Source organism: Balaenoptera ricei, chromosome 15, assembly GCF_028023285.1.
Source record: "Balaenoptera ricei isolate mBalRic1 chromosome 15, mBalRic1.hap2, whole genome shotgun sequence".
Classification (NCBI taxonomy): Eukaryota; Metazoa; Chordata; class Mammalia; order Artiodactyla; family Balaenopteridae; genus Balaenoptera; species Balaenoptera ricei.
This window is the reverse complement of record NC_082653.1, coordinates 66132859-66146996: the sequence shown is the minus strand read 5'-3', so window position 1 is coordinate 66146996 and position 14138 is coordinate 66132859. Positions and strand designations below refer to the sequence as shown.

The window sequence follows — 14138 nt, the reverse complement described above, 5'->3', positions numbered from 1 at the left end:
AAGTACTGCACTTATTTAAAAGATTCCAACAGTGCAAGATTCCCCCTAGTCCTAATTCCTAAAGGTAACTACCATTAAAGTATTCTTCCAGGCTGTTTAGACATCTCTCTGTTTCCCTGTATATATTTTTAATATGAATGAAAATTGATGGTTCTGCAACTTTTTTCCACTTGTTAATACATCATGAATCTCATTCCATGTTGTTGGTTAAATAAGTGATGCTAAATCCATACCACGCAGCCATTAAACGATATGAGGGGGCTTCCCTGGTGGTACAGCGGTTAAGAATCCGCCTGCCAATGCAGGGGACATGGGTTCGAGCCCTGGGCTGGGAAGATCCCACATGCCGCGGAGCAACTAAGCCCGTGTGCCACAACCACTGAGCCTGTGCTCTAGAGTCTGCAAGCCACAACTACTACGCCCATGTGCCACAATTACTGAAGCCCGCGCGCCTAGAGCCCATGCACCGCAATGAAGAGCAGCCCCCGCTTGCCACAATTAGAGAAAGCCCGCGCACGGCAACGAAGACCCAATGCAGCCAAAAAAAAAAAAAGTCATGATGCCACTCTCTAGTGCCGACCGAATGACGTTCTGAGTATGTTCAGTGACAGGGTAGATGATATAACAGAGTATACAGATGTACTTGTAACAGAATGTAAAAACCCATTTTTAAAAATATATGAATATATATTTATTTGCATCTTTTTGTACTGAAAAAGTATAGCAGGATGTGCACCAAAATTTTAACAGTGGTGAGATTTCTGATTTTCACCCCCCTTTTGGCTTTTGTTTTTCTAATTTTCCTACCACGAATATGTAGTAACTTAAAGTTTAAAAATAAAGAAGGAAAGCAAATAGGACAAAATGGTGACACTTGCACATGACAGGTGATGGGTGCTTGTTCTGTTATTCTTAATACTTCAATGTATGTATGTGTTTAATTTCTCAGAAAAGGGGAGAGGATGGCATAAAACGCCGCTTGAGTTCAGACACACAATCAACAGCTTAGAAGAAAAACTACCCATCACATTGATGGGCACTGTGTCTCCAAAATGATGGGTTATGTGGCGTTGGTGGTATAGTGGTGAGCATAGCTGCCTTCCAAAATGATGGGTTATTCTTGTTGTCTTGCAGCTAAAAAAAGAGACCTGCAGACATGGGATGACACTGAATGTGTCCCTGAGTGAGGGGAATGGCCATGTCAATTATATTGTCATTTCAGAGCTGAATCTTAACATGCTGCCACCTCCCCTACACCCAATGGAGTCCCGCGCAAACATAGGGACCTTATAAAACCTCAGAGGGCGACCTTCTTGAGCCTGAGGTAAGACTCAGGCTTTTCCTGAATAAACCAAGGGCTGTGAATCAAACAACTGACCTTTCTGCTCTTGCTTGGCCCAGAAAATTTTGACTCGCTGGCGGATGTGCTTGTCCTCACGCAGTTTCTTCTGCCACTGACGCAGTTCTTGAATCTCAGGATCACAGCGAACCTGGAAAATTCCCCCAAAGCTTTAGTTCCCTTTCTACATACTTTTACACATTAGCTTGTTACCCCTGCAAAGAAAATCCTTTACAAACCACCTGGATGTACTTTTGATTCTAAATGAATCATTGTTCTAAATGAATTATCTATACTCCTAAAGCTTATATAATATTTGAGAGTAAATGAGGTTGGATGAAGGTTTGCTACACTAATGGTAGGCTGAGAACTTTCTAGATCTGTGCTGTCCAATAGAAATATAATGAAATCACATGTGAAATTTTAAATTTCCTTGCAGGCTCATCTTATTATTTTTTTAAATATTCACTTATTGAAGTATAATTGACATGCAATATTTTGTTAGTTTCAGGTGTACGACATAGTGATTTGACATTTAAATACATTATGAAATGATCACCATGATACGCCTAGAAACCATCTGTCGCCATACAAAATTATTACAGTATTATTGACTATACTCCTGATGCTGTATAGTACATCCCCGTGACTAATTCATTTTATAACCGGAAGTTTGTACTTCTTAATCCCCTTCACCTATTTTGCCCATCCCCCCCCAATCCCTCTGCAAATGCCAGTTTGTTCTCTGTATCTGTGAGTCTGTTTCTGTTTTGTTTGTTCATTTGTTTTTTTAGATTCCACACATAAGTGAAATCATGCGTATTTGTCTTTCTTGTCTGACTTATTTCACTTAGCCTAATACCCTCTAGATCCTTCCATGTTGTCACAAATGGCAAGATTTCATTCTTTTTTTATGGCTGAGTAATATTGGCATACCTTGGAGATATTTCAGGTTCAGTTCTAAACCACTGCAATAAAGGAAATATTGAAATAAAGCAAGTGGCACAAATTTTTTGGTTTCCCAGTGCATATAAAAGCTATGTTTACACTATATTGTAGTCTATTAAATGTGCAACATTATGTCTAAAAAAACCAATGTACATCCCTTAATTAAAAAATACAAAACAAAAAAAATTACAATGATGTCAAAAGATCACTGATCACAGATCACCATAACAAATATAATAATAATGAAAAAGTTTGAAGTATTGCAAGAATTACCAAAATGTGACACAGAGACAGAAGAGATATATATTCCACATCTTTATTCATTAATCTATCAATGGACACTTCAGCTGCTTCCATATCTTGGCCATTGTAAATAATGCTGCCGTGAACATAGTTCCCCAACCAGGGATGGAACCCCCAGCCCTCGGTAGTGAAAGTGTGGAGCCCTAACCACTGGACCGCCAGGGAATTCCCATATCTTTTTTTTTTTTTTAATATTTATTTATTTTATTTTTGGCTGTGTCAGGGCTTAGTTGCGGCCCGCGGGATCTTTCGTTGCGGTGCGCAGGCTCTCAAGCTGTGGTGCGCAGGCTCCAGGGCGCGTGGGCTCTGTAGCTGTGGTGTGTGGGCTTACTTGCCCCACAGCACGTGGGTTCTTAGCTCCCCGACCAGGGATCGAAACCGCATCCCCTGCATTGGAAGGCAGATTCTTAACCACTGGACCACCAGGGAAGTCCCTCCCATATCTTTTTGAATTAATGTTTTTGTTTTCTTAGGGTAAATACCCAGAAGTGGAATTGTTGGATTATATGGTAGTTCTATTGCAATCTCGTTTTAAAAAGTGAAAATAAACTGGCAAGATTATTTTTAACAGTATATTTTACTTAACCTAAAAGATACAAAATAATATAATTTCAACATGTAATCAATATAAAATATTATTTATGAGATATTTTACTTTCTGTTTTCTATACCAAGTCTTCAACCTCTGGTATGTATTTTATACTTACAGAGCATCTTAATTTGGACTAGACACATTTTAAGTGCTCAATAGCCACGTATAGCTGGTGGCTATTGTACTGGACAGCAGAGTTCTGGATTAATCACAGTTAATGTATTAACCACAGTTCCATTTCATTGACTGAGTGCCTACTGCATACTGTGCTTTGTGCTAGACATTGAGAATAAAGGGATAATTAATGGTAATTGTAATAATGATTATTATTATTTTTTTAAAATTACTAACATAACTCATATTTATTGAACACTTATGTCCCAGGCATTGTTTAAGTGTTTTACAAATTTTAACTATCAAAACCAGGCAGAAATGATTATCTCCATCTTACAGATAAGGAAACTAAGTTTAAGTGGCTTACCAAGTCTTGGAGCTAGGAAATGGTGAATTCAAACGTAGGCAGACTGTTCCAATTTCCCTTGAGGGACTTAAGAGTCTGATAGGAGGGGACCTTCAAGATGGCGGAGGAGTAAGACGTGGAGATCACCTTCCTCCCCATAAATACATCAAAAATACATCTACAGGGCTTCCCTGGTGGTGCAGTGGTTGAGAATCCGCCTGCCAATGCAGGGGACACGGGTTCGAGCCCTGGTCTGGGAAGATCCCACATGCTGCGGAGCAACTGGGCCCGTGAGCCACAACTACTGAGCCTGCGCGTCTGGAGCCTGTGCTCCGCAACAAGAGAGGCCGCGATAGTGAGAGGCCCGTGCACCGCGATGAAGAGTGGCCCCCGCTTGCCGCAACTAGAGAAAGCCCTCGCACAGAAACGAAGACCCAACACCGCCATAAATATATAAATAAATAAATAAATTTATAAAAAAAAAGAATGGGGTTGCTTGATAGCTTCCTTTCTGACTGGAACAGATAATGTGTCTCAGCTGAAAACCCACAGATCTCTTAGGACACATTTGGGCAATTCCATTGAAAAAAAAAATTAAAAAAAAAAAATACATCTACATGTGGAACAACTCCTACAGAACACCAACTGAACGCTGGCAGAAGACCTCAGACTTCCCAAAAGGCAAGAAAATCCCCAAATACCTGGGTAGGGCAAAAGAAAAAAGAAAAAACAGAGACAAAAGAATAGGGATGGGACCTGCACCTCTGGGGGGGAGTTGTGAAGGAGGAAAAGTTTCCACACACTAGGAAGCCCCTTCACTGGTGGAGACAGGGGGTTGGGGGGAAGCATCGGAGCCATGGAGGACAGTGCAGCAACAGGGGTGCGGAGGGCAAAGCGGAGAAATTCCCACACAGAGGATCGGTGCCGACCAGCACTCACCAGCCTGAGAGGCTTGTCTGCTCCCCCAATGGGATGGGTGGGGGCTGGGAGCTGAGGCTCGGGCTTCGGTCGGATCCCAGGGAGAGGACTGGGGTTGGCTGCGAGAACACAACCTGAAGGGGGCTAGTGCACCACAGCTAGCCGGGAGGGAGTCCAGGAAAAAGTCTGGAACTGCCTAAGAGGCAAGAGACCATTGTTTCAGGGGGCGCGAAGAGAGGGGATTCCTTCCCCATATGCCCACAGAAGGCAGAGCACTGCCTAAGCGAGCTCCAGAGACGGACGCGAGCCACGGCTATCAGCTAAGACCCCAGAGATGGGCATGAAATGCTAACGCTGCTGCTGCTGCCACCAAGAAGCCTGTGTACAAGCACAGGTCACTATCCACACCTCCCCACCGTGGGAGGGGAGCCCGCCACTGCCAGGGTCCTGTGATCCAGGGACAACTTCCCCGGGAGAACACAGAGCGTGCCTCAGGCTGTTGCAACGTAATGCTAGCCTCTGCCACCACAGGCTCGCCCCGCATTCCAATTATTACTACCGTACCCTTCCCTCCCCCTGGCCTGAGAGAGCAAGAGTGCCCTAATCAGCCGCTGCTTTAACCCCTTCTTGTCTGGGTGGGGAACAGATGCCTGAGGGCGACCTACACACAGAAATGGGGCCAAAACCAAAGCTGAACCTCAGGAGCTGTGAAAACAAAGAAGAGAAAGGGAAATCTCTCCATGCAGCCTCAGGAGAAGCAGATTAAACCCCAATAATCAACTTGATGTACCCTGCATCTGTGGAATACCTGAATAGACAACGAATCGTCCCAAAATTGAGGCGGTGGACTTTGGGAGAAACGGTAGACTTGGGGTTTGCTGTCTGCGACTGATTTGTTTCTGATTTTTATGTTTATCTTAGTTTAGTTTTTAGCACTTGTTATCACTCGTGGATTTGTTTATTGGTTTGGTTGCTCTCCTCTTTTTTAAAATTATTTTTGTATTTTAATAATTTTTTTAAATTTATTTATCTTTTTTTTTTCTTTCTTTTTGTTCTCCCTTTTCTTCTGAGCTGTGTGGCTGACAGGGTCTTGGTGCTCCAGCCTGGTGTCAGGCCTGAGCCTCTGAGGTGGGAGAGCTGAGTTCAGGACATTGGACCACCAGAGACCTCCCGGCCCCATGTAATATCAATCGGCAAGAGCTTCCCAGAGATCTCTATCTCAACACTAAGACCCAGCTCCACCCAACGGCCAGCAAGTTCCAGTGCTGGATGCCCAAACAACTAGTAAGACAGAAACACAACACCACCCATTAGCAGAGAGGCTGCCTAAAATCATACTAAGTTCACAGACACCGCAAAACACACCACCAGATGCGGTCCTGCCCACGAGAAAGACAAGATCCAGCCTCATCCACCAGAACACAGGCACCAGTCCCCTCCACCAGGAAGCCTACACAACCCACTGAACCAATCTTACCCACTGAGGGCAGACACCAAAAACAACGGGAACTACAAACCTGCAGCCTATGAAAAAGAGACCCCAAACACAGTAAGTTAAGCAAAATGAGAAGACAGAGAAACACACAGCAGATGAAGGAGCAAGGTAAAAACCCACCAGACCAAACAAATGAAGAGGAAATAGGCAGTCTACCTGAAAAAGAATACAGAGTAATGATAGTAAAGGCGACCCAAAATCTTGGAAATAGAATGGACAAATACAAGGCTTCCCTGGTGGCACAGTGGTTAAGGATCTGCCTGCCAATGCAGGGGACATGGGTTCGAGCCCTGGTCCGGGAAGATCCCACATGCCACGGAGCAACTAAGCCTGTGCGCCACAACTACTGAGCCTGCGCTCTAGAGCCCGCGATCCACAACTACTGAGCCCGCGTGTCACAGCTACTGAAGCCCGTGTGCCTAGAGCCCGTGCTCTGCACGCAACAAGAGAAGCCACTGCAATGAGAAGCCCCCGCAACGCAATGAAGAGTAGCCCCGGCTCGCCGCAACTAGAGAAAGCCTGCTCACAGCAACGAAGACCCGATGCAGCCAAAAATAAAAAAAAAATAAAAAATAAAAAAAAAATAAAAAAAAAAAAGAATGGACAAATACAAGAAAGCTTTAACAAGGACCTACAAGAACTAAAGAGCAAACAAACAATGATGAACAACACAATAAATGAAATTAAAAATTCTCTAGAAGGAATCAATAGCAGAATAACTGAGGCAGAAGAACGGATAAGTGACCTGGAAGACAAAATAGTGGAAATAACTGCCACACAGCAGAATAAAGAAAAAAGAATGAAAAGAATTGAGGACAGTCTCAGAGACCTCTGGGACAATATTAAACGCACCAACATTCGAATTATAGGGGTCCCAGAAGAAGAAGAGAAAAAGAAAGGGACTGAGAAAATATTTGAAGGGATTATAGTTGAAAACTTCCCTAATATGGAAAAGGAAATAGTCAATCAGGTCCAGGAAGCGCAGAGAGTCCCATACAGGATAAATCCAAGGAGAAACATGCCAAGACACGTATTAATCAAACTATCAAAAATTAAATACAAAGAAAACATATTAAAAGCTGCAAAGGAAAAGTAACAAATAACATACCCATAAATAACCCATAAGGTTAACAGCTGATCTTTCAGCAGAAACTTTGCAAGCCAGAAGGGAGTGGCAGGACATATTTAAAGTGATGAAAGGGAAAAACCTACAATCAAGATTACTCTACCCAGCAAGGATTTCATTCAGATTCAATGGAGAAATTAAAACCCTTACAGTCAAGCAAAAGTTAAGAGAATTCAGCACCACCAAACCAGCTTTACAACAAATACTAAAGGAATGTCTCTAGGCAAGAAACAAGAGAAGAAAAAGACCTACAAAAACAAACCCAAAACAATTAAGAAAATGGTAATAGATACATATCGATAATTACCTTAAATGTAAATGGATTAAATGTTCCAACCAAAAGACACAGACTGGCTGAATGGATACAAAAACAAGACCCGTATATATGCTGTCTACAGGAGACCCACTTCAGACCTAGGGACACATACAGACTGAAAGTGAGGGGATGGAAAAAGATATTTCATGCAAATGGAAATCAAAAGAAAGCTGGAGTGCCAATACTCATATCAGATAAAATAGACTTTAAAATAAAGAATGTTACAAGAGACAAGGAAGGACACTACATAACGATCAAGGGATCAATCCAAGAAGAAGATATAACAATTATAAATATATATGCACCCAACATAGGAGCACCTCAATACATAAGGCAAATGCTAACAGCCATAAAAGGGGAAATCGATAGTAACACAATAATAGTAGGGGACTTTAACACCTCACTTTCACCAATGGACAGATCATCCAAAATAAAAATAATTAAGGAAACACAAGCTTTAAATGACACATTAAACAAGATGGACTTAACTGATATTTATAGGACATTCCAACCAAAAACAACAGAATACACTTTCTTCTCAAGTGCTCATGGAACATTCTCCAAGATAGATCATATCTTGGGTCACAAATCAAGCCTTGGTAAATTTAAGAAAATTGAAATCATATCAAGTATCTTTTCCAACCACAATGCTTTGAGACTAGATATCAATTACAGGGAAAAAAAACTGTAAAAAATAAAAACACATGGAGGCTAAACAACACACTACTAAATAACTAAGAGATCACTGAAGAAATCAAAGAGGAAATCAAAAAATACCTAGAAACAAATGACAATGGAAACACGATGACCCAAAACCTATGGGATGCAGCAAAAGCAGTTCTAAGAGGGAAGTTGATAGCAATACAATCCTACCTCAATAAACAAGAAAAATCTCAAGTAAACAACTTAACCTTACACCTAAAGCAATTAGAGAAAGAAGAACAAAAAACTCCCAAAGTTAGCAGAAGAAAAGAAATCATAAAGATCAGATCAGAAACAAATGAAAAAGAAATGAAGGAAAGAATAGCAAAGATCAATAAAACTAAAAAATAAACAAAATTGATAAACCACTAGCCATACTCATCAAGAAAAAAAGGGAGAAGACTCAAATCAACAGAATTAGAAATGAAAAAGGAGAAGTAACAACTGACACTGCAGAAATACAAAGAATCATGAGAGATTACTATAAGCAACTATATGCCAATAAAATGGACAACCTGGAAGAAATGGACAAATTCTTAGAAAAGCACAACGTTCCAAGACTGAACCAGGAGGAAATGCAAAATATAAACAGACCAATCACAAGCACTGAAATTGAAACTGTGATTAAAAATCTTCCAACAAACAAAAGCCCAGGACCAGATGGCTTCACAGGTGAATTCTATCAAAGATTTAGAGAAGAGCTAACACCCATCCTTCTCAAACTCTTCCAAAATATAGCAGAGGGAGGAACACTCCCAAACTCATTCTATGAGGCCACCAGCACCCCGATACCAAAACCAGACAAAGATGTCACAAAAAAAGAAAACTACAGGCCAATATCACTGATGAACATAGATGCAAAAATCCTCAACAAAATACTAGCAGACTCCAATAGCACATTAAAAGGATCATACACCATGATCAAGTGGGGTTTATCCCAGGAATGCAAGGATTCTCCAATATACACAAATCAATCAATGTGATACACCATATTAACAAATTGAAGGATAAAAACCATATGATAATCTCAATAGATGCAGAAAAAACTTTCAACAAAATTCAACACCCATTTATGATAAAAACTCTCCAGAAAGTAGGCATAGAGGGAACTTACCTCAACATAATAAAGCCCATATATGACAAACCCACAACCAACATCATTCGCAATGGTGAAAAACTGAAACCATTTCCTCTAAGATCAGGAGCAAGACAAGGTTGCCCACTCTCACCACTATTATTCAACATAGTTTTGGAAGTTTTAGCTATGGCGATCAGAGAAGAAAATGAAACAAAAGGAATCCAAATCGGAAAAGAAGAAGTAAAACTGTCACTGTTTGCAGATGACATGACACTATACATAGAGAATCCGAAAGATGCTACCAGAACACTACTAGAGCTAATCAATGAATTTGGTAAAGTAGCAGGATACACAATCAATGCACAGAAATCTCTTGCTTTCCTATACACTAATGACAAAAAATCTGAAAGAGAAATTAAGGAAACACTCCCATTTACCACTGCAACAAAAAGAATAAAATACCTAGGGATAAATCTACCTGAGGAGACAAAAAAAGTTTGCAGAAAACTATAAGACACTGATGAAAGAAATTAAAGATGATACAAACAGATGGAGATATATACCATGTTCTTGGATTGGAAGAATCAATATTGTGAAAATGACTATACTACCCAAAGCAATCTATAGATTCAATGCAACCCCTATCAAACTACCAATGGCATTTTTTCACAGAACTAGAACCAAACATTTCACAATTTGTATGGAAACACAGAAGACCCTGAATAGCCAAAGCAATCTTGAGAAAGAAAAACGGAGGTGGAGGAATCAGGCTCCCTGACTTCAGACTATACTACAAAGCTACCGTAATCAAGACAGTATGGTACTGGCACAAAAACAGAAATATAGATCAATGGAACGGGATAGAAAGCCCAGTGATAAACCCACGCACATATGGTCACCTTATCTTTGATAAAGGAGGCAAGAATATACAATGGAGAAAAGACAGCCTCTTCAATAAGTGGTGCTGGGAAAACTGGACAGCTCATGTAAAAGAATGAAATTAGAACACTTCCTAACACCATACACAAAAATAAACTCAAAACGGATTAAAGACCTAAATGTAAGGCCAGACACTGTAAAACTCCTAGAGGAAAACATAGGCAGAACACTCTATGACATAAATCACAGCAAGATCCTTTTGACCCACCTCCTAGAGGAATGGAAATAAAAACAAAAATAAACAAATGGGACCTAATGAAACCTAAAAGCTTTTGCGCTGCAAAGGAAACCATACACAGAACGAAAAGACAACCCTCAGAATGGGAGAAAATATTTGCAAACGAAGCAACTGACAAAGGATTAATCTCCAAAATACACAAGCAGCTCATGCAGCTCAATATCAAAAAAACAAACAACCCAATCCAAAAATGGGCAGAAGACCTAAATAAACATTTCTCCAAAGAAGTTATACAGATTGCCAACAAACATATGAAAGGATACTCAACATCACTAATCATTAGAGAAATGCAAATCAAAACTACAATGAGATACCACTTCACACCAGTCAGAATGGCCATCATCAAAAAAATCTACAAACAATAAATGCTGGAGAGGGTGTGGAGAAAAGGGAACCCTCTTGCACTGTTGGTGGGAATGTAAATTGATAACAGCCACTGTGGAGAACAGTATGGAGGTTCCTTAAAACACTAAAAATAGAACTACCATATGACCCAGGAATCTCACTACTGAGAGATTTCTCATATACCCTGAGAAAACCATAATTTAAAAAGAGTCATGTACCACAATGTTCATTGAAGCACTGTGTACAATAGCCAGGACATGGAAGCAACCTAAGTGTCCATTGACAGATGAATGGATAAAGAAGATGTGGCACATATATACAATGGAATATTACTCAGCCATAAAAAGAAACGAAACTGAGTTATTTGTAGAGAGGTGGATGGACCTAGAGACTGTCATACAGAGTGAAGTAAGTCAGAAAGAGAAAAACAAATACCGTATGCTAACACATATATATGGAATCTAAAACAAGAAAAAAAAAAAAAAAAAAAGTTCTCATGAACCTAGGGGCAGGACAGGAATAAAGACACAGACATAGAGAATGGTCTTGAGGACACGGGGAGGGGGAAGGGTAAGCTGGGATGGGATGAAGTGAGAGAGTGGCATGGACATAAATACACTACCAAATGTAAAATAGATAGCTAGTGGGAATCAGCCGCATAGCACAGGGAGATCAGCTCGGTGCTTTGTGACCACCTAGAGGGGTGAGATAGGGAGGGTGGGAGGGAGGGAGATGCAATAGGGAGGATATATGGGGACATATGTATATGTATAGCTGATTCACTTCGTTATAAAGCAGAGACTAACACACATTTGTAAAGGAATTATACTCCAATAAAGATGTTAAAAAAATTTTTTTTAATAAAATTAAATTTAAAAAAAAGAGTGTAGGGCTTCCCTGGTGGCACAGTGGTTGAGAGTCTGCCTGCCAGTGCAGGGGACACGGGTTCGAGCCCTGGTCTGGGAGGATCCCACATGCTGCGGAGCAACTGGGCCCATGACCCACAACTACTGAGCCTGCGCATCTGGAGCCTGTGCTCCGCAACAAGAGAGGCCGTGACAGTGAGAGGCCCGTGCACCGCGATGAAGAGTGGCCCCCACTCGCCGCGACTAGAGAAGGTCCTCGCACAGAAACGAAGACCCAACACAGCCAAAAATAAATTAATTAATAAATTAATTTTAAAAACAAACAAACAAATAAATAAATAAATAAAATGAGTGTAGTAGGAGACACAGAATACACAAGAGCAAGATCAACAAGGTGTGATAAGAGTAAGGATATCGGCGAGTACAAGGGAACACAGAGGGGGCAGCGGACTCAGCCTGGAGACGTCAGGAAAGCCTTCACGAAGGAGATGGCGTCTGGGCTGAGTGTGGAAGGCTGAAATGGAGTTGGCCGTGGAGAGGAGGTGAATGGAGTGTCATGGTGTCCTGGGGAGAGACACCAGCCTGCAGAAAGGTGCAGAGGGGTGAGAAAGCAGAGGAGGCACAGAAGGCTCACAGCCGCTCCCACTCTCCCCTTTCCGCTTCATCTTGCTACTCCCCACATGCCAGCAGAGGCACTCCTCACAGCATGGATTCCAAGACTGGAACTGAGTAACTTTATATATTTTATTGATATATGTATTTTGAAAGATAAGTTAAAGTCCCAAAGAATGCTGTGAGACTGTAATAGGGAAGAACAAATCTGACTCCATATTAGATCTGTTCCTTTTACTTTAATCTTTGTGCTCTGTTTCCTGTGCTTGGTCGTGCTGGCTCTGCATCTTTTGTAAAAGGATTTTGCCTATCGGACTTCCCTGGTGGCGCAGTGGTTAAGAATCCACTTGCCAATGCAGGGGACACGGGTTTGAGCCCTGGTCCAGGGAGATCCCACATGCCGCGGAGCAACTAAGCCCGTGAGCCACAACTACTGAGCCCACGTGCCTAGAGCCCGTGCTCTGCAACAAGAGAAGCCCCACTCACCGCAACTAGAGAAAGCCCGTGCGCAGCAACAAAGACCCAATGCAGCCAAACATAAAATAAATAAAATAAATAAATTTAAAAAAAAGAAAGGATGTTGCCTATAGGCTGAAATATACAGGATAACTCATTCTCAAGGCTTCGCCCTTTAAGAGACCAATCATATATAGAGATAAAAAGTGAGAGAACAGAGAATAACATTTGTCTTATTGGAGGTTTACAGGAACATTGTGACCTGACCTACATGGACGTATGTAAGAACAAAGGATTTCTACACCAAGAAGTTTGCAACAACTAACCACACCCCTCCCTCACCTTGCCTTTAAAAGTGCTTTGCTGAAACTCTTTGAGGAATTCGGGGTTTGGAGGCCACAAGCCACCCATCTCCTTGCATGGCCCTGCAATAAACCTTTCTCTGCTCCAAACTCCGACATTTCGGTTTGTTTGGCTCTGTGCATCGGGTAACAAGACGTTATGAGAAACATGTCCTCATGAAAATGGTTTCCTTGTTTAATGGGCTCTATTTGTTTAAAATGAGGTAGTAGCGGGGACTTCCCTGGTGGTCCAGTGGCTATGACTCCGTGCTCCCAATGCAGGGGTCCCGGGTTCGATCCCTGGTCAGGGAAGTAGATCCCACATGCATGCCGCAACTAAGAGTTCGTATGCCGCAGCTAAAGATTCCGTATGCTGCAGCTAAAAAGATCCCACATGCCACAAAAAAGATCCCACGTGCCACAACTAAGACCTGACGCAGCCAAATAAATAAATAAATATTTTAAAAAACAAAACCAAAAAAATGAGGTAGTAGGTTTATATTCTGGGGGAAGAGTTACCTATACAGGAATTAGTACATGGCACTGGGGCAGGGGAGGGGGTCACCCATTGCATGCCCAGATCAGTGTATCCGTTTCTAGGCAGTGGCCCTCACTGTCTATCCTAGGTGCCCAAAATGGTGACCTGCTTGCCCCTCTTTTTTTTTTTTTTTAATTATTTATTTATTTATTTACATTTATTTTTGGCTGTGTTGGGTCTTCGTTTCTGTGCAAGGGCTTTCTCTAGCTGCGGCAAGCGGGGGCCACTCCTCATCGCGGTGCACGGGCCTCTCACTATCGTGGCCTCTCTTGTTGCGGAGCACAGGCTCCAGACGCGCAGGCTCAGTAGTTGCGGCTCACGGGCCTAGTTGCTCCGCGGCATGTGGGATCTTCCCAGACCAGGGCTCGAACCCGTGTCCCCTGCATTAGCAGGCAGATTCTCAACCACTGCGCCACCAGGGAAGCCCTGCCCCTCTCTTCTTGAGGCCACAACTCAGACGGGCTGGGCTGACAGTCAGGAGCTGGCGTCTCAGGTGCTGGGGAGAGATGCAGGACAAACTGCAGCA

The 14138-nt window shown here is 42.0% G+C and overlaps 1 protein-coding gene across 2 annotated transcripts in view; it reads right to left on the bottom strand.

The window, feature by feature from the left end:
* The window catches only part of IQCK (IQ motif containing K), a 128559-nt gene that overhangs the window by 30651 nt on the left and 83770 nt on the right, over positions 1 to 14138 (bottom strand). For both annotated transcript variants that reach the window (XM_059898350.1, XM_059898351.1), the window contains one exon: positions 1379 to 1490. In XM_059898350.1, coding sequence (XP_059754333.1) covers positions 1379 to 1490 — 112 coding nt within the window. The remainder of the gene's footprint in view (positions 1 to 1378; positions 1491 to 14138) is intronic.